The 21,473-nt window shown below is 36.1% G+C and overlaps 1 protein-coding gene across 1 annotated transcript in view; it reads left to right on the forward strand.

The window, feature by feature from the left end:
- pdgfrb (platelet-derived growth factor receptor, beta polypeptide) overlaps positions 1–13,115 on the forward strand; it is a 43,941-nt gene extending 30,826 nt beyond the window's left edge. The window contains exons 11-23 of the mRNA XM_056252605.1: positions 930–1,024; positions 1,104–1,236; positions 1,383–1,487; positions 1,570–1,680; positions 3,736–3,892; positions 4,536–4,702; positions 7,631–7,746; positions 8,380–8,502; positions 8,597–8,708; positions 10,095–10,194; positions 10,420–10,525; positions 11,286–11,539; positions 12,812–13,115. Coding sequence (XP_056108580.1) covers positions 930–1,024; positions 1,104–1,236; positions 1,383–1,487; positions 1,570–1,680; positions 3,736–3,892; positions 4,536–4,702; positions 7,631–7,746; positions 8,380–8,502; positions 8,597–8,708; positions 10,095–10,194; positions 10,420–10,525; positions 11,286–11,539; positions 12,812–12,929 — 1,697 coding nt within the window. The 3' untranslated portion in view covers positions 12,930–13,115. The remainder of the gene's footprint in view (positions 1–929; positions 1,025–1,103; positions 1,237–1,382; positions 1,488–1,569; positions 1,681–3,735; positions 3,893–4,535; positions 4,703–7,630; positions 7,747–8,379; positions 8,503–8,596; positions 8,709–10,094; positions 10,195–10,419; positions 10,526–11,285; positions 11,540–12,811) is intronic.
- The last annotated feature ends 8,358 nt before the right edge of the window (positions 13,116–21,473 follow it).

Raw genomic sequence — 21,473 nt, forward strand, 5'->3', positions numbered from 1 at the left:
ATGCCAAAGCTGCAGGAAACACTTCTTATTGACTCTCTGTATGAGCCTACAGGTTTATATATGAGCCTGGCTGCCTTGATTAACCGTCAGCTTTGTCTCATTAAACTTTCCTAATATGACATATTTTTCTGTGAAATGGTTATGAGAAAAAAATGGGACAGAACAGTAATTTATTGAATTGTGAAATGTGTCTCTGTGTGGAAAATGATTAAAAATACATCCAAAATTTTTTTTTTTATTAAAACTACATAGTTCCCCTTTCAGCATTCTTAATTAATGTGTTTATTAATTGAGGTTTTGTTTGTATTAATATTGTTGATTGATGTCATATCCTGTCTCCAGTTCCACTAGTTCCTCATCAGATAACAGGAAACCAAGAAACTCTTGTTATTTACAATGTATTTGACATGGAGTTGTCTTGATTTAAAGTCAACGTGAACCTTCCGCATTGTCCAATTTTTACTTTCCTATTTTACATATTTTTAAGTGAAATGGATATTCGATGCAAAAAAAAATAGCACAGGAAATAGTTTTATCCATCAATAATTGAATAGTGAAATGTGTCTATATGTGACAATACATCCAAAAATGTTTTATTATTTATTTTTTGAGAATGAAGCTGGATATTCAGAGAGGGGAAACATGTAGTACAGCTCTTGATTCTGTCTATCAAGTTCAAATCAGGGTGATATAATTCAACATGTCTCTATATGACAGGTGACTGAAAATACAACCAAAAACGTAATTTAACCGTAAATAAATAATTTATTAAATGTTTTTTTTTTTTGTTTTTTTACTATTTGATGTCCATAGTACATTTAGTACACACTGCACCCTCAAAAAAAAAAGTCACTTCAGCTGCAAGTATCAGTATTTAATGTGTTTTATATGAAGATTTTGAGTACATAACTTTCATCTTTTCTGTCCAGCGTTGTTTTCCCAGGTGGCAGTTCTGGCCGCTGTCTTAGCACTGGTGGTCATCGTCATCATCTCCATCATCATCCTCGTCGCTGTGTGGAGGAAGGTCAGTGACATCACATCCTGTCTGACTGCTACAGATTTAACATTGTTAAACTGAAACTCTATATTGTATTTTCCTGCAGAAGCCACGGTATGAAATCAGGTGGAAGGTCATTGAATCGGTCAGTTTAGATGGACACGAGTACATCTACGTTGACCCCATTCACCTGCCCTATGACCTGGCCTGGGAGATGCCACGGGACAGTCTGGTTCTGGGTGAGAACAGGACACACTTACTTTACTGTCTTTTCTAATCAGATTTTCCTGTAGCTGGACATTCAAAGTGGTCAGAAATACTGGATTACCACTTAGTGTTTGAATGTCCAGGTGTTTTGTTTACTGACATGTATCTGTTTCTTCAGGTCGTACGTTGGGATCTGGAGCGTTTGGGCGTGTTGTCGAGGCGACGGCGCATGGCCTCAGCCGTTCCCAAACCACCACTAAAGTGGCAGTGAAAATGCTCAAATGTACGTGTGAAACACACACTTAAGCACAGGTATGTGAGTGTGACTGATGGTTGTAGTCATTTGTGTTCTCTCGTCACTGAAGCGACCGCACGGAGAAGCGAGACACAAGCTCTGATGTCTGAACTCAAGATCATGAGTCACTTGGGTCCTCACCTGAACATCGTCAACCTGCTGGGCGCCTGCACCAAACAAGGTACAATGACATGTCAAGATACTTTTCTCAAATGACAAAAATCGTTGTGATTTTATCATTTTGAGCAAATCAACTATGCTATTCATTCATCAACTAAAACCAGTGCTCGAAGTGGGGCGGTACTCACTGCTACGCAGTACCAGCACTTCTACATTTTACTCTTAAGCGTACCTGCACTTTTTCTTGCGTACCGCTACTTCTCGCATGTAGCCGGTACTCTATACCACTGACAGAAGAAGCGTGACGGCCGTTTAACCCCTTATTTACACTGCACACATCTGCGGCGCGTTACGGCTGCGAAACGGCTACCGGAGCTGATCGCGGCCACCGCAACCGTGAGCAGCGCGTATTTTTTTCGGCTTGCATGTTAATCAATGAGTGCATTCACACATAGACAGAATAAGAAGTGGACAGAGCCATCTCATTGGAACTCAGTTGAGACAGTTGAAGCCCATTTTTAGCGATTTTTGAGCACTTCCGTTCCTGACGCGCAGACTCAAACCGACTCAAACTAAGCTTGATGACGTGAGCAACCTGTCTGACAGACGTTAATCTTCTAGTAGCTGTGCGTGAAAATTGCCAACGTTAATCTTGCAGAGACGGGGAACTTGAGCAAAGAGTTCTTTGGCGAGAGTGAGCAGGAGTAAGTATTCCGTTGCTTTTATGGACTCATTATCTATGGGCTTCTCCCTTGACGGGACGTCCCCCCGATTGCCTGCGAGCTTCTCCTCCTGTCTGTACGGTCATTTCTGTACAGCGCGACAGAGAGTCGAGTGGTTATGACGCAATCGTTAGCCTATTTTTACTACGGGGGCATAATGTAACATAGAAGGTAATGGAGCCCTTTATACATTGTCGTGTTTCTTTAGAAATAAATAATGGACAAATGGAGCCTTTAAACGCCTCAGATGTAAAGTTATTCGCTGTCAAAGTGACGCCAAAATTAATGGGAGTCAATGGAAATGCTAACGCAAGTGAAGTTCTGCTACAAGATGGCGGCACCCGGCCGGCTTCAACTTCCGGTCGATGGATTACCCCCTTGCATTCACACCGCAAGGAGGAGCGTCGCGTGAGCAGCAGTGAAGCGGGGCTGAGTCTATTTTTGTTGTGCTCACGCTCATTTAACGTGAAAGCACACTTTTGATGGAGCAAATAAATATGATTTCACACAAAAAGTGCCCAAAATGCACAGAATTTGCATGTCTAGTGTGTTTTAACAAGAACTGGAGTAGGCTACGTCAAAATGAAGACTCAAAAATATTTATACAAGATTTAGCCATTTCAACTTGTCTTAATTATTCAGTTTGGGTAAAACTATATGTTTTATAAATTAATAAAACGAGCAAATTAGTCAGAATATAAGCTTTCATTTAGTTTATGTAATAGCCTATACTGTACATGCCCAAATCAAAACCCGAGTGTACTTTTTTTTTAATGTTTGCTGTCTTGTAAACATATCGAAGTATAACTGAAAAGACAATATCAGAGCTGTTTTCTTGGTTGTTTTTGTTGTTTACCATTTACATGCAATTGTTGTATACCTCCCATCTTAACAAACTTCAAGAATCAAGTTTATTAATGACCAACTTCTAAAAAAAGAGAATGTTTCTTTGTAAAGAAATGCGCGCACGCACGCACACACACACACACACACACACACACACACGACTTGTTTAAATACATTCATGTTGTTAATAAATAACAATAAATTGTTTTTGTACCAGCAATATTTCCAAGTTTTGTTTTTCAGTGTAGAAATGTCATGATTTGCCAATGCAAGAGAGTACCGGCACCTTCCCCCCCCCCCCCCCCCCCCCCCCAACTTCAAGCACTGACTAAAACTAAGACTAAAATGGCCAGACATTTAGTCGACTAAAACGCGACTTAACAAAAACAGGACAAGGTTGACTAAATATGATGATAAGTAAAAAAGTACATTTGACACTGGACTAAGACTAAATTATCAAATAACTGACCAAATAAACACTAACAGACACCTTTTCCTCACCGTGTTCTGAGATGTCTTTTCAGACTGTATCTTAATTGTTTACGCAGGTCCATTATACCTGGTGACAGAATACTGTCGCTATGGCGATCTGGTGGACTACCTGCACAGGAACAAGCACAGCTTCCTCCAGTCCTACGCCGACAAGAACCACATCACCAACGGCAGCCTGATCTGTAACGATAGTGACGTGCCAACCGGGAAAGAGTACGAGAATTACAGCCGGATTAACTGCTGTTTTATTTCTCAAATCAATATGTGATTTCATTATTCTACACATAGACACTAACTGTCAAAAGATTGGAATAATTAAGAATTGTTCATGTTTTAGTCTCTTCTGCTCACCAAAGCTACATTCATTTGATCAAAAATACAGTGAAACACTAATACTGTGAAATATTATTACAATTTAAAATATATTTTTTAAATATATTCAGATATAAAACAGTTAATTTATTCACAAATCCAAAGTGACAGTAAAGACATTTCTTCACAAAAGATGTTTATCCCGAAAACACTGAAAAAATGCATCGGTTTCCACTAAAAGGCTTAACGTTGATAATAATAAGAACCATTATTAATAATTAAGCACCAATGATAATTGATCATTATTGAGCACCCGATTAGAAATCAGTTCTTTAAAATTGTAATAATATTTTATAGTGTTATTGTTTTTACTGTACATATAAATGCAGCCTTAGTGAACCTACGAGACTTCTTTCAAAAGCATTAACAAATGTTAATTATTCCAAACTTTTGACCGATTGTGTACATTTAAAAATAACTTAACTCTAACTTAACTTGACTGTAACATTAGATCATGTAAGACAGATGTAAACTTGCTGTGCAGATATGTGTCGTTCGGCAGCGAGTGTGATGGAGGATATATGGACATGACTAAAGACGAGCAGATGGAGTATGTGCCGATGCAGGAGCTCGCAGACTCTATCAAGTATGCAGATATACAGCCATCACCCTACGAGTCCCCATACCAGCAGGACATCTACCAGGAGCAAGGTACACGCCAACACCCATTGTCTACTAGGGTTGGGTAACGAAACCGGGCACCGATATGGAACCGGTACCCAAGTAACCGGTATGTAACCGGTTGATCCTGAGCGCTCATTGTCACAGTTGTAAACATGACGGCGTTCTTCTTCCACGAGGGGTTTCGCGTAAGGCATTTAAAGTGATGCGTTCTAAAATAACGCTCACCTTGTGCAGGACATGCAATAAGTCAGGAGAGGTGTTGTATTTGGCCAGAGAAGGCAAAAAATGTGGAAGAATTGCTGAAATTTAAAGCTGGTTTGTAGCAGAACAAGAATACAGACTGCTTTGCTGTTGTTACTGTAGTGTTAGATTATTGTATTTGGGTAAGGTGGCTTAGATTTTATTGTGAATTTGTTATGTACGTTTTTTGTGTTTTGTATTTAGACTACTTGTATTTATATATTTACTTTACAATTTTAATATATATCAAATTTTAAGAATTTTTTTATTTATTTATTTTTTCAATAAAAAGGCCGTTCTTTAATGTCATTTACCATCGTTTTGAGGCTCTATTTTTTTTTTTAAGTATCGGTTCAGGCACTGTTTAAGGCACCGGTACCGTTTTAAAAGTATCGAAAAAACCCAAAACGATACCCATTCATTCCCAAACCTCGCTGTCAGCTCAACCCCTTAGATGTCAAATATTTATTACAATACCTGTTGAGTTTTAAGGTCATATTTAAATCATTTTACAACACATTTGCATGTTCAGGGTTCTCTGATGTTGGTTAATGGTCACATGACAGATAAAATATTTTATATTTTTTCTGTAAAAGTTTTATTTTGATTTGTTTTTTATTTTAAAAATGATTTAGGGTGGCACAACTCGGACAAAAATATTATTATTATTATTATTATTTTACATAAATGTCAATTTTAACAATGATGTAATATTTAATCTCATATGAAAATGAGACCTTTTCATGTGATATTGCTGTTGCTGATACCAACTAAGACCTCTCTCAGAGTCTTTATTATTATTAGTTTGAACTCTAATAAAAATGAAGACATAAATATTTTACTGTTGTACATTACATTTGGACTGTAAAAAGAAAGATAATTATATTAAAACAAATATTGTACGCTATGTTAACAATATTTTTGTCTTAAATCCTTCACTTTAAAATGTTCAAACCCTCAAGTTTTTTAACATTTCAAATTCTATAGCTTTTAATTTGGGAGAAATATTGGTAAAAATATATATATATTATGTTATATAAAATTGTATATACTGTGTATGTATATATATATATATATATATATATATATATATATATACACACACAGTATATATATTAATTGCATTTTTGCACTTAATTGCACTTTTGCATTTTTAATTGTATTGCATTTATTAATAATGCTAATAATCACAATAAACAATTATTTCAATATTTGCTGAAATGCCAAATGTCGATCACAGGATTTATTAGCAGCACTGCCACATCTGGTTAATCTTCATGACTTTGCATATAATTCATGTAATTAGTTGCATGAAATGTAACAGTTCAGTATGTTTAAACAGTCCTTATTTATACTTTAATTTTAATATTGTAATATTGTGGTGATTCAGAAAGAGGAAGTTCACATCATAATGTAAGACTGTAAGGTTTTGTCTTGTTGTGCAGATGCTGAAACCTTCTATCCTAAAACTCCCATCATGCCTCTGTGCTCGCTGTGTGGTCTTTGGCTCTGTGATGCTGCGAGGCCTTCAGGTTGAGCACAGACAGAGTCTGTGTGACATAGAGATCTCTTTCATAATGCTCATTAATGCTTCACTTCCTCATCTGACAGGATATCCGAAGAACTTAATGAAAGTGAAACGCTTGAGGTTTCTGCGCTATTTAAATCAAGACTAAAAAGTCTCCTTGTATATTTTTATATATATATATATATATATATATATATATATATATATATATATATATATATATATATATATATATATATATATGTATATTTATTAATTGTTTGAGTATTTCTTGAGACGTGTTTTAATTTGAGCTGAGAGGATGAGGTCAGGATGAGTTCAGCTTCTCTTGGACATAGAAAAACCTGATAAAACAGTACAATTTCAAAACTAAGAGTTTATGCTTAAACCAAGAAAAATTTGTATTTTTTATATTTTTTAAAAAAAAATCTTGTTTTAGGCATAAAGTCAAAGTTATCAAAACTTAATTTAGATTTTTCAGCTATTTTTCTTCTCAAGTACCGGTAAATGTATATTGATTTAAAGTGGCCCTGTTATGCTTTTTTTCTGATATTACCTATATTACCTAGAATGTAATAACTGTTTGTGAATGTAAAATGTCTGCAAAGTTTCAAAGATCAAAGTGCAGAAACTAGTCGTCAGTTATTCCAGTCTTACATCCCGCTCAAACATAGGATTGTTACAAATGTGCACATTTATACTGTAGTTGTAGCCGAGACCGGAAGAGTTTGGTTCATGTTGTTGACATGTCGAGAAGACGCTGAGAAAAGTAAATCAACTTTGATGCACTTCCTAATGATGAGGACTTGCATACGGTAAAACCTATGCAGTCGGAAACGAGAGCTTTAGAGAGACTGAATCCTTTATTGAACAGTTTCAGACACTGTGAGAAAAGAGCTGATGCTGCACTGTATATTAGGAGAAAACAAAAGTGTTTTTTGACCTTGAATGCATGTAAACCTATTGTAGGAGACTCCAGAACAAAATTAGGAGCCTTTAAAAAGCAGAATAGGGGCACTTTAAGAATAATTCGATATTTGTACTAGAAAAAAAGACAAAATCCTAAGGAAGAAAATCATTTTTTTGCAGTGATGCTAGAAGCTAATACCATGGTAATGCCATGGCACTACATGTTTGTATTTGCATCATCAAATGAGGCTGTGTGATTTATGTTGTGTGTTTCACAGGTCACAGGGTGGATCATTCTCTGGTCATCAGCGATTCTCCGGTTCTGAGCTACGGTGACCTTGTTGGTTTTAGTTACCAGGTGGCCAAAGGCATGGAGTTCCTGGCCTCAAAGAACGTGAGTATCTGTAATAGTTACAGTACTAAAGCTGTTGACCTGCAAAACATTAGACCTAACATGATAAAATGACATCAGTCCAATTACTCACCGTTCCACTCGGAAGAATCGGTCAAGCATGTTTTAATATGCAAGTAGCATGTTATTTTAGTAGCATTGAGATACTCTTACACATTTTATTAATATTTTGACTTATTTTAATTTGAAATTTTCTTTAATTTTGTAGAGTTTTGGCATTTGTATTAGTTGTTTTTTATGTCTATATAGTTTAACCTTTTTATTCATTTTATATTTCATCAAGTACATCAAGTTAAACTAAATGAAAATGAGAATGTTGCTCTGAGAACTAGCTGACATAACCTTTTTTTTTAAACTTAAACTTAAATTTTAAGTATTTAAAGTATTTCAGTTAGTTATTAAAGTTTTTGCTTGGTTTTAGTTAAATATATTAACCCTGGCCAGTATGAAAACATACATCACCATCTACTGTTGTAAATGGGAAATGCATCCCGTCTGTAAAACAATGTCTTGATAAAGCTTCAACCTGCTGAGTATTTCTTTTTGCTGATCTAGAGAAAGTGTCTCATTTTTTTTCTTTGCAAAGTAAAGCACATCTTTCTGTGTCTCTGTCAGTGTGTCCATCGAGATCTGGCAGCAAGAAATGTTTTGATCTGTGAGGGCAAACTGGCCAAGATCTGTGACTTTGGACTGGCCAGAGACATCATGCACGACAACAACTACATCTCCAAAGGCAGCGTGCGTAGATCCCTCAACACATTCATTCAAACATGCAGTGAATCACTGAAGTCGTAGTTGTGCTTTTAAAATGAAACGGTGTGTTTCTCTGCAGACGTTTCTTCCTCTGAAGTGGATGGCGCCGGAGAGCATCTTTCATAACCTGTACACCACTCTGAGTGACGTCTGGTCTTACGGCATCTTACTGTGGGAGATTTTCACTCTGGGTGAGTCCGTTCACTTATTCTTTCTCCTGACGGTCTATGCAGTCATGTTATTTGTGTAAATAAACATTAAATGTTAATCCCCAAATAGAAATGAACATTGATGAGGTTTCTTATATTATATATTGTACCTGAAATGTGTATTGTGTGAAAAAGCATGGTGTGGCAACGCCACGGTCATGGGTTTGATCAGAGACAATTTATATAAAGACATGCCACTTCCTCAATCCTCAATACAACTATATAGGGAAAACCTGTAACGCCAAAGATGGCGGTTGTATGCACATGCCCCGCCCCTCCCGCTGGAAAGCCAATCGTCTGCTTTTAACGGTCAAGCCGGGAAACATGTAAGCCTATCGTCTGGTTCCACTGACGCATGCACACAGTTGAGGTTTGCGACAGCGGAGACGAGAACCCTTGCGCATGCGTAGTAAACGTATAACCTGTGGGGAAAAAGACCTTTTAAACCTTATTTTGGGGCAAAGTCATCAAACTTTTTCAGCGATTTTTATCATATTTTACTGCTGTTTCTATACAAGCAGTTTTTATGTCCCGGTGACCAGTGAAAGTGCAGTTCTGACTCTCTGCCCATTCATTTAGATAGGAGCCTGGTCTTGTTAGTCCAAAATAGCTGCCCGAGATGGCGGCCGAGTGGCATGACTTGCCTAAAAGGACTTGATTCCCAAGGAAAAAAAATCTAGCTTGAATGCAAGCTTTGGATAAAAGCATCTTCCAAATGCATAAATCTGATGCAATAGTGACTTTTACTTTTGGGCAGCCAGTATCCTAACATAGATATTGTATAAACGTATATTTCCTATAAACAGAAGAAATTTGTCTTATTACTACTTATTCAGGTCTGTGTTTAAAGTGTTTAAACCTATACACAATTGATACTGTATACATGTCACTATTAGCAATGACATCCATTTTATATGATTATAAGAATTCTTTGGCAACACTTTTATTATCCAGTAGGGTCCTATTAGTTAATGTGACTTAATGCATTAACTAACAATTGAGCAATGCATTTGTCATTAGTATTTATTAATCTTTATTAATGTTAGTTAATACAAATTCAACTTTTCATTGTTAGTTCGTCTTATCATTAAATAATATTAACAGATACTTTTGATTTGAAGATTAAAAAAAGCTTTAGAATAATTTTCAGTGTTAGTTCATTCAATGCATTAACTAACAAGACTTTATTGTAAAGTGTTAGCAATTCTTTCATAAGGCATGTTTGCTTTTCTTTTATTAGAGATTTAAAACGATCAATTTTAAGCACATAACTGCTCACTGATGAATTAGCAAAAACTGCTTTGAGTTTTCCTCTTTTATGTGAGTGAAATGTGGAATAATAAGCTCTCTTTATGGCTGATTCTGCAGGAGGAACCCCGTATCCAGACCTGCCGATGAACGAGTTGTTTTACAGCGCTCTGAAGAGAGGTTTCCGCATGGCCAAACCCTCATACGCCAACGAGGACATGTACGTTTGCACCGCTCAATACTGCCGTGAATGGCAATTACATATAGGCTTGCATGCTTATTATTGCATTTATCCTTGTTTTGTATATTCATAGAGTCAATAAGATTGTGCTCAGTAACAGGATAGGTTGTCTGTTTAAATCACAGCCATTGTGCTTGTGGCATCTCTAAATAAATGTGATGATGGTGGGTTCGGATTGAAGGCTGATGGTTTGTTCCTCTGCAGTTATGAGGTCATGAGGAAATGTTGGGATGAGAAGTTCGAGAAGCGTCCAGAGTTCTCCTTTCTGGTGCACACGATGGGGAACATGCTCTCAGACGGATATAAAAAGGTTTCCTTTATGTTCCTTGTTTCGTTTCCATGGTTCAATCATAGATTGCAAAGAAATTCTAATTGTAATATTCCTAAAATGATTTTCTCTGTCATTTTGTGGTAAAGCCCTTCACGCAAGTACTCTAAAATCACACAAAGAAAAGGAACATGCAGAGAATCGCAAAATTTAAGCATTCCTTCAAACTCAAATGCAGAAATAATCCATTTAAATGGGAGCAATTTGTAACTTAAGAATGAGAGAACTTTTCGATACATTTTAAACAAACCATCTTTTAACCTCTTGGATTGCAAATGAATTGTGATTGCAATATTCCTAAATGTCTTTTCTCCATCATTCTGTGGTCACAACTTTTGCTAAAGTACTTTCAAGCATAAAGCAGAATTTAAGCATTCCATCAAACTCAGATGTATGAATAATCTGTTCGAATGGGAGCCATTTTTAAACTTAGAATGAGAGCAAATATTGATACATTTTCAACAAACCTTTGAGTTTTAAGAAATGTTTCTTGAGCAGCAAATCCTCATATTAGAATGATTTCTGAAGGATCATGTGGAGGAACGATGCTGAAAATTCAGATTTGATCACAGGAATAAATGACATTTTAAGATTTAGTCAAATTGTAATAATCCGTAATAATATGTCACTGCTTTTACTGTATTTTTGGCATCATTGGTGAGCATTAGGCGCTTTTAATAATTAAAATATCTTAATTATTCCAAACTTTTTCATGAAAGCATCATCATCATCTCTCCCTCAGAAATACTCTCAGGTGAGCGACAGCTTTCTGAAGAGCGATCACCCTGCGGTGGCTCGTGTGAAGCCGCTGGTCCCCTCTCCGTTCCCGGGTGCCTTCTCTCTTGAGTCTCCCACCTCAGATGAAACCCCAAACCCGAGCCCGCGCCCGCAGGCCGACGGAGAGGCTCCACACAACGAGTACATCATCCCCATCCCCGACCCCAAGCCAGAGGAGGAGCCCCAGTACGAGCCTGTGCTGACGGAAACCCCCTCGAGGTAACGCTGGCTTCCTGTGTGATCACAAATAAATCAGACATTATAAACCACAGAGGATGAAGGAACGATGAGACATTACCTCTTCCTCTTTCATACGGAGAGGATCACTTCTCTTTTTATTTAAAAAAAAACTGCATGAATAATCTATTAATCTATTAATCATCTAAAAATTTTACATTTAAAATAAATACATGCTAGCTAGATGAATACATAAAATTATTTTATATATATAAATACACACACATGCTTGTATATATTTAAGAAATATTTTCATGTATATACTGTATATAGATTTATATATAATTTATATTATATATTAATATAAATATTTTATATATAAATTATATATTTTTCTTAAATATACATGCATGTGTGTGTATTTATATATATATATACAAAATAATTATACACAGTGCACCCACATATATTATGTAAAAAAAACTTTTATTTTGGATGTGATTAATCGTGATTAATCATTTGACAGCCCTAATATATATATATATATATATACAGTATATATATACGCACACACACACACACACATATATATATATATATTAAATGTAAAATAAATACATGCTAGCTAGATGAATGCATAAATAAATGTGTATATATACTGTATATACACATGCACACACACATTTATTATATATAAATATATATATATATTATAATAAATATGTATATGTAATATCATTTAATTTAATAAAATATAAAGGATATATAAAAAATATGAAGGATACATATAATATAATATAAATAATATATAATTTTAATGTGGAGTGTTTATTTATTTATTTATTTTACATATATTCACTTGGCCAAGCCGACATCTGCATTCATGGTATAAATTGGATCAGTATGTTTGTAAATAGTTATATAATATATGATCAAATATAAAGCATATATAATATAAATAATATATAATAGTTTGATGAATTGTATATTTATTTGTGTATTTATTTATTTTACATTTATTACTCGACATATGCATTCATGATATACATTTGTTCAATGTGTATTTAAGATTTTTAATAATTATAATAATATCTATGCATATAATGTGATAATATAATACGATAAAATATAAAGGATTTATAATGTATATAACACAATACAAAACTAATAATTCTTACCTAAAGAATTTCCAAATTGTTAACAGCACCCCCTGGAGGTTCAAACTTATGTGATGTTAATGTCTCTCTCTCTGTCTCTCTCTCTCGCTGTCTCTCTCTCTCTCTCTCTGTCTCTCTCTCTCTCTATCTTCAAAAGCTCTTTAAGTTCTGATGATGAGACGGTCTCCATGGAAACCCCGAGTACTGAACCCGAGCGAGAGGAACTCCTGCCGGAACATTCTGGAAGTCCAGAAGTGGAGGAGAGCTTCCTGTGACACATTCCTACTTCCTGTCACATGAAGTAATTTTAATGTACATTTTGAGCAGATTTTTTTACAAATTGTATGCATCAATTCAAAAGAAATGTTCATAAATACATCAGAATGATATGCTAGATTTCCTCGTGTGCTTTTAAAGGACCGTCTGTGAAGGTTGAGGCTTGAACCAGATCAGTTTTTCATTTTTTTATATTTTTTTTTATGGTACAATGCAGTATTATAAACTGCAGAAGGCAAAGCTGATACTGTACATTAGTTGTGTTATTCAGAAGGTACACAGTTTCAAATCAAACACTTCAGAGATATGATGTTTTACATTATAGATGGTTTTTAATTTTTACTTTGTGTTTAAATCATTCTCAGCCTATTTTGAACATTATTGAAAAAATTAAGTGCATATTTCATTTCTGTATTCAGGCAGCGGCCTGTGACTTTTGATTAACTTTCTTTTTTGTAAAGATTCTTGTAGCAAACTTGCACTTTAATGTTTATGAGTATATTTACACACACGTGATTGTTTATGATTCTGTAAAGTGAAAACAACACAGAACACAAGACTACACTGCAAAAATGATTTTCTTACTTAGTATATTTTCCAGTACAAATATCTAAACATTCTTAAATCAACATTTACTTGAGAAGCAAAATGACTAAAGATATTAAGTCTTGTTTATTTGAGAAGCAAAAAGACATTGTGTCTTATTTTCTGAAAAAATGTATCAGGTGAGTTTATGCTTAAAACAGGAAGAAATAAAATGTGATAAGAAATATAAACTTAAAGGGATAGTTCACTTTGAAATAAATTTTTGGTATGTTTTAGCTTACCTCAAGGGCATCCAAGATGTAGGTGTCTTTGTTTCCGCAGTAGTTTCAATTTTGATATTTTTAGGTCAAACCGTTCTTGTCTGTCAGTCATATAATGCAGGTCTATGGTCACCACCTTAAAGAGCATGCACAGAGAAGTCCAAATTAAACATGATTTAATGACTCGTAAATGTAAGTACACATTGATGGCCTAAGACACGAAACGAGCGGTTTGTGTGAGAAAACGAACAGTATTTATATAGTTTTTACCTCTTGTAACCACAGCCACGTCCAAGTGATCTGAGGGCGCGGGCGCTTCGGTCTGCGCTAGCGCCGGAAGTGATCTCTGGCGCGGTTGCGAAAAAAAATTCAACGTTGTCTGTTGTTGATATATCGAAATTGTCTTCCATTGCGATTTCCTGTATATCTAAATATGTTTAGATCTTCACAGTGAAAGGTAACACTTTCGAAATCTCTGTGTAAACAATGAGTGACGTACACGCGCGAGAGATCACTGCCGCCGCTAGCCCAGACCGAAGCGCCCGCGCCCTCAGATCACTTGGACGTGGCTGTGGTTACAAGAGGTAAAAACGATATAAATACTGTTCGTTTTCTCACACAAACCGCTCGTTTCGTGTCTTAGGCCATCAATGTGTACTTACATTTACGAGTCATTAAATCATGTTTAATTTGGACTTCTCTGTGCATGCTCTTTGAGGTGGTGACCATAGACCTGCATTATATGACTGACAGACAAGAACGGTTTGACCTAAAAATATCAAAAATTTAAACTACTGCGGAAACAAAGACACCTACATCTTGGATGCCCTTGAGGTAAGCCAAAACATACCAAAAATTTATTTCAAAGTGAACTATCCCTTTAATTTAAAGGGAAAGCAAGTTTATTCTGATCCCATTGGCAGATATTTTGTCTTGGTTTCCAGCAAAAGCTTGCTTAATTTTTCATAAAACAAGACTTAAGTCTAGTAATTTTGCTTCTCCAGTGAATGCATCTTGATTTGGGAATGTTTAGATATTTGTACTGGAAAACAAGTCAACAATACTGAAGAAGAACATAATTATTTTTGTACAGAATCAAGCCGTTCAATGTGTCATTGATAATAACAGTATATCTGAATGACTCACGGTACATTAGAATAAAAAAAATAGTCTGTTCATCAAATTAGTACCAGTCCAATAACTCTTCCACACAATGTTTGAGTATGTAGATTTTCCTGCAAACACGTTTAAGAAGGTGTTTGTGTGGCTTCATCTAGTTTATTCTTCATTGTCTTTGTCATTATAGCAATTTAAGTGTTTTTATGTATGCACAAGGCCTTATTAAATTGCACATTTCAACACATATATCACATAGTAAAGTTACACACTCTAAGGTACCAAAGCTATATGTATGTTTACAAGTATATTTTTGTATAGATATTTTGTACATTGCTCTTTTACACAGTCTATGTATGATAAACAATAAAAGCTGTGATAAAGTCTTTAATAATATGTCTGTTGTTCTTTTAAGCCCCAGAACAACAATATAAGCGGTTGCTCTTTCACGGCTCAGGAGAGCTAATGGAGATATTAGTTACACACTAAAGTATCAACTTTGCCCTAGAAACAACAGACTTCAGCAGAAGTGTCCATTCACTCTTAATTTAGTGTTATTACCGTCTCTGAAAAAATAGTTTACCGTAACTCTTTACTCAACATCAGGGTTGTTCAAATTAAACTATTAGAAGTATTTTTGTTAATTGAAACGAAGTTGAAATGTTGCCTTTGCAGCTAACTGAAATAAGTTTCACTTAAATTACTACCTGGAAATAACTGTGGTCATGAAGGGATGGATATGGTCAGCAACAACACTCAGGTCGGCTGTGGCGTTTAATGATGCTCAATTGGTCCTAAGAGGCTCAAAGTGTGCCAAGAAAATATCTCCAAACCATTACACTACTAACAGCCTGAGCCGCTGATCCATGGCAGGATCCGTGCTTTAGTGTTGTTTACGCCAGATTCTGACCCGACCATCTGAATGCTGAAGCAGAAATCAAGACTCATCCGACCAGGCAACGCTTTTCCAATCTTCTATTGTCTAATGTTGTTGAGCCCGTGTGAATCGCAGCCTCAGTTTGCTGTTGGTCTTCTGCTGCTGTAGCTCTTCTGCTTCAAGCTTCAACATGGTGTGTGTTCAGAGATGCTCAGAGTGGTTTTTTGAGTCACTGTGGCCTTTATCAGCTGAACTAGTCTGGTCATTCTCCTCTTAAATTAACAAGTCATTTTCACATACAGAACTGAAGCTCACTGGATATTTTCTCTTTTTCTGGCCATTCTCTGTAAACCGAGATGATGATTGTGTGTGAAAATCCCAGTAGATCAGCAGTTTCTGAAACACTCAGACCAGCCCGTCTGGCACCAACAGTCATGTTCAAAGTCACTAAAATCAGCTTTCTTCCCCATTCTGATGCTCAGATTGAACTTCAGCAGATAATCTTGATCATGTCTACATGCCTAAGTGCATTGAGTTGCTGCAATGCAATTGGCTTATTAGATATTTGCGTTAAAGGGTTAGTTCACCCCAAAAATGAAAATTCTGTCAGTAATTACTCGCCCTCATGTTGTTCCAACCCCGTAAGACTTTCGTTCATCTTCGGAACACAAATTAAGATATTTTTGATTAAATCTGAGCGCTGGATCACTCCTCCATAGGCTTCTTAAGGGATCGAAACTGGCCGGCCCAAAAGTTATGAAAGACATCGTTAAAATAGTCAGAGTGACTACAGTGGCTCAATCTTAAGTTTATCAAGCGACGAGAATACTTTTTATGCGCAAAAAAACAAACAAAAATAACGACTTTATTCAACTATTCATTTCCTTCTCTGTTGGCCTCGAGTGAGTTCACGTAGTGTAACAGCGCGGCGCTTCTGTGTCGAAGGTCACACGCAGGCTCACTATTGGCCGACGCTGGTCATGTGTGATGCGTGTGACGTACAACCTAGAAGCTTTGCGTAGTTTCACTACGTGTATTAAAGACGCCTGATGATGTTTTTTAGATTAGCAGGTGTAGGTGTACACCATAGATATATACACTAGATGTCGCCTTGGCTACGGCAGTTCATTGGAACGAATGCGTCAATAGAGCCGCCATCTTGGAACAGGGGAGCCCGTCCTCTATAATGCATCAGCGTCAATGTAGGAAATAAAATCACCATAAATCGTCATGAATGCGATATTCTAGTTTTTATGGTTCGTTCCAATGGTTAGACATGTATTTATCATTGAGTCCAGAGAAAAAAACAAAACAAAACAAAACAAAACAAAACAAAACACATTCTTTCGTTCGTGTGAACATCCATACGCAGCACAAAAGTCCGAAAATCCATGAATTCGAAGTACAGGCGGAGATAGCAGCGTTACCAAGCTACTTCCTATGCCAAGACCCCTGTTCCAAGATGGCGGCGGTTTTGACGCATGGTTAGAACCCCAAGGCGACATCTAGTGTATATATCTATGGGTGTACACTATGTAAAACTAAGTAAAAAACAGGTGTACACTATGTAAAACAAATCAGGTAAAAACAAGAAAGCTTTAACATTAATAGTTCTCACACATTATAAATAAACAGACAAACAGACAATCATGAGAGCATATGATTTTAAAACTATTCTAAGTAGGCCTATTGTAAGTATTTTTTTTACACATTAAAAAAAAAGAATTTAACATTTTAAACAGCGTTTAATAAATGTATAGCTCAAACAGTAGAGCATGACGCTCGCAACGCCAAGACCATGGGTTCAATTCCCCGTGAAATGAACAGGTAACTGATAACAATATATGCCATCAAAGCAGAAAAATATTTGGATGAAAGCTCCTGCCGAATGCATAAGTGTAGTTTTTTGGTTCTCTGCAGCTCCCTTAATTAAGGAAATTAGTGGGTCAAAGTGACCCAGGAACATCATAATCATAACAGAAATATGGTACGCACATTCCATAACATATCAGAGTGCTGATGCATGTTCATGACACTAAATGAGACCAAAAAAGGTCAGAAAATATAAATCATAGGTTAACCATTATTTCCATATGTGGGTCAAACTGACTCGCCAAATAATAAAAAGGTTAAGTTCTGTGTGTCTGTCTCACCCAGTGAAAAGATCTCCCACAGCAGGATGCCGTAAGACCAGACGTCACTCTGAACCGTATAAACACACTCGAAAATACTCTCTGGAGCCATCCACTTCACTGGAAGACGGGCCTACACACACAGAGAGAGAGAGACACACACATTTGTATTTGATTTAAACTGAACTTGATTTGTAGGTCTATCACAGTGTTTGTGTTGTCTGTTCCCTCACGTTTCCTTTGACCACGTAGTTGGAGTCGTTCATGATGTCTCGTGCCAGTCCGAAATCACAGATCTTGGCCACTCGGCTGTTGGTGAGGAGAACGTTTCTGGCCGCCACATCTCGGTGAATGCACTGTGAAGATTTACAGTCAATCCATCAGATCAACTGATTAACTGTCAGGGGTTTATATATAATATTATATTAAATAATACAAAAAGTATTCTCGTCGCTTGATAAACTTAAGATTGAGCCACTGTAGTCACTCTGACTATTTTAACGATGTCTTTCATAACTTTTGGGCCGGCCAGTTTCGATCCCATAAGAAGCCTAAGGAGGAGTGATCCAGCTCTCAGATTTAATCAAAAATATCGGTAACGCTTTCGATTACAGCCCGGAAAGTACTGTGTAATTAAGAGGAATTTACAGTGTAACTTTCTGTAATTATAGTGTACCTATAAAGTACCTACATGTAAGTATAAGGGAACAATATGTAAAGTTTGGGGAATAAAGGGGTAACAACCAGGAGAATTAAACAAATATTTATACTGTAAGTATTATAGAACTAAGGGGTACTTATTGTTGATATTACTATTATCACTATATTACTATCTAATATTACTTACTATTATGATACAACAATCTTACATTTGGGAGCGATTTAGCAAGAACATACACTGCGTACCTTTTTGTAATAATTGTGTACCAAGGCAACACATACTGTAAAGGCTTTTTTAAAATGATAGGGTACATATCTATGCATTTATATAAAAAAAATATATATATACATTTTTTTATAGCAAAAGTGCAGATGTTTGGGCTAACATGTTTCAATGCAAGAAAAGCTAAGACTATTGCAATATTTTTTATATACTGGGAAATATATCTGGTTTCATGTGGTTACAGGGTAAGTGGTGCTTGTATAATAAATAAAGGTTTCCGAGTCAGTGATATAAGATTGTGTAAGCATTTTTATTGTACTTACCCTGTAACTATGGAACAAGAGGGTAACAAGCACTACTTTAATTTACAGCCCGCAATGTCACACTTACCCTGTAACTACATGAAACAAGAGGGTAACAAGCACCACTACATGAAACAAGAGTATCTTTCCCCAATATTTAAGCAAAAGTTTCAATAGTTTTCGTTTCAGTGCACTTTTGTTAAAAATATTACTTTATAAATGCATAGATATGTACCCTGCAATTTTTAAAAAGCCCATAAAGTATGTACTTGTTCACCATTATTTCAAAAAGGTATGTTCTTGCTAAATTGCTCCCAAATGTAAGACTGTTATATCATAAAAGTAGAATAAGTAGAATAAGTATTATAGAACTAAGGCTACCCCTTAGTTCTATAATACTTACAGTATAAATATTTTTATGTTACCCCTTTATTCTCCAAATTTAAAATATTCTTCCCTTATAGGCCTACTTATATTGTAAGTACGTTATAGGTACACTATAATTACCGAAGGTTACACTGTAAAATCGCTTTAATTACGCAGTAGCCTACTTTCCGGGCTGTAATCTAAAGCGTTACCAAAATATCTTAATTTGTGTTCAGAAGATGAACGAAAGTCTTACGGGGTTGGAACAACATGAGGGCGAGTAATTACTGACAGAATTTTCATTTTTGGGTGAACTATCCCTTTAACAAGCAGTTGAACAGATGTACACAAACTGGCCGGTGGGTGTATATTAGTGGGGGGGGGGGGGGGGGGGGGGTAGAGACGAGTGAGATTTGTTGACGGGGGGGTGGGGGGGCGGGCGGGGGGCGGTCTCGCTCGCGCAAGGTCTCTCGCTCGCTCTACGCGGTTTGGAGCACAATCTCTGTCTCGCATGCACGCTCGCTCTAGATAACGGGAGATTTTTAACGAATTTGCGGTATAACTAGTCGATCAAGAGTGGCTCAACAGGTAGATATATAGATAAACTCATCTTCCAGGCATTTGACCGCCCGGGTTGACACTTCAGCGTAAGAAATCGGGAGTGTGGCGTGTGAGCGTGTGAAACCAATCAAATGCGGGTGTCTCACGGCCAATGCGTGAGAGTTGGCAGCTATGATATTAATAATATATTATGTAATATAGAGTATACTAAAATAACTGCTGGACATTTCCCGAAATTAACAAAACCTGTCAAACTAATACTGTAATGTTTTAGGCAGATATCAGAGGGCAAATACTGGTTTGTCATCAGATTTCAGTAGCCTACATCACACTGAAGAGCTTTCAGTAGCCTACTAAGATATGAGTAACTGAGTGCACTAGAAAATCGTGTAGGCCTTTTTCCTTCTTCAAACCCTCGTAGTCCAAACAAAAGCAACATAAAAAAGCCATAAAGTGAACAAAATCAATTATCCACTCATCTCAGGCAAATACAGCTGCAGTCTTTCTTCATGTGATATTAAAAGAAGCTGTTGATGGCCTGTTTTTCACATGTAAACACTGATGTTCACCGCGCTGATCATGAGGCTGTCTGAACACAGGATGGTTTTGTTCAAGAGGTCACGGACAGATTTCAATAACTCCCGCAGTTCGCAGTGTTCAGGACCCGCATTCGTTTCAGTTGAGTAACGTTACCGCAGTGCTGACGCTGGAGGAGTGTGTGACCGTTCGAGGCCTGTTGAGCTTCAGATTGGAGATTATCAGGACACGCAGCAGAAGGTTTGGTGAAGATCTTCTCATCTGGGTCTTTAGAGCTTCACTGACACTCAGGTAAACGATCCTTTGTTTTTTGTTGCACTTCAAAAAATAAAATCTTAGTATTTTTGTATCTTGTTTTTGTCTTTTTCAGTAAAAATATCTATAGCACAATACGATGTTAAGTCGCGTTTTCCGATAAAATTGTCAAAATTAAGTGAGTTTATGCTTAAAAGATTACGTTTATTTTAAAACAAGAAAAATATCTGTCCATAGGGTAAGAAAAATAAACTTGCTTTCCTTTTTAAACTTTAAATTTATATTTCTTACCCACGTATTTTAAGCATGAACTTAATTCATTTTGATAAATCTAAAAACAAAATGAACATATCTGCCAGTGAGGTCCGTTTAAATTAAGTTTATTTTTTAACCCCATTGGCAGATATTTTTAGAATTGTTTGAAGCATAAACTCACTCAAATTTACCACATTTTTTTGAAAATAATACTTAAAATCTTAAGTTATTTTGCTTCTCAAATAAATGCATCTTGATTTAAAAATGTGTAGATATTTGTACTGGAAAACGAAAAATCTTTTTTTGCAGTGCATGATTTTGATTTTGCGTAATTGGTTTATTTAGATTTTGATGAATGATCAACATTGTTTTTGTACACACCAATAGACTTTATCTTCACAAAATGTTTATTTTTAATACTGTTTCTAAGGATTATCACTTCGGTCAGCTCAT

The sequence above is a fragment of the Rhinichthys klamathensis genome, unplaced genomic scaffold, assembly GCF_029890125.1.
Source record: "Rhinichthys klamathensis goyatoka isolate OS25496 unplaced genomic scaffold, OSU_Roscu_1.1 h1tg000097l_1, whole genome shotgun sequence".
NCBI classification, from domain to species: domain Eukaryota; kingdom Metazoa; phylum Chordata; class Actinopteri; order Cypriniformes; family Leuciscidae; genus Rhinichthys; species Rhinichthys klamathensis.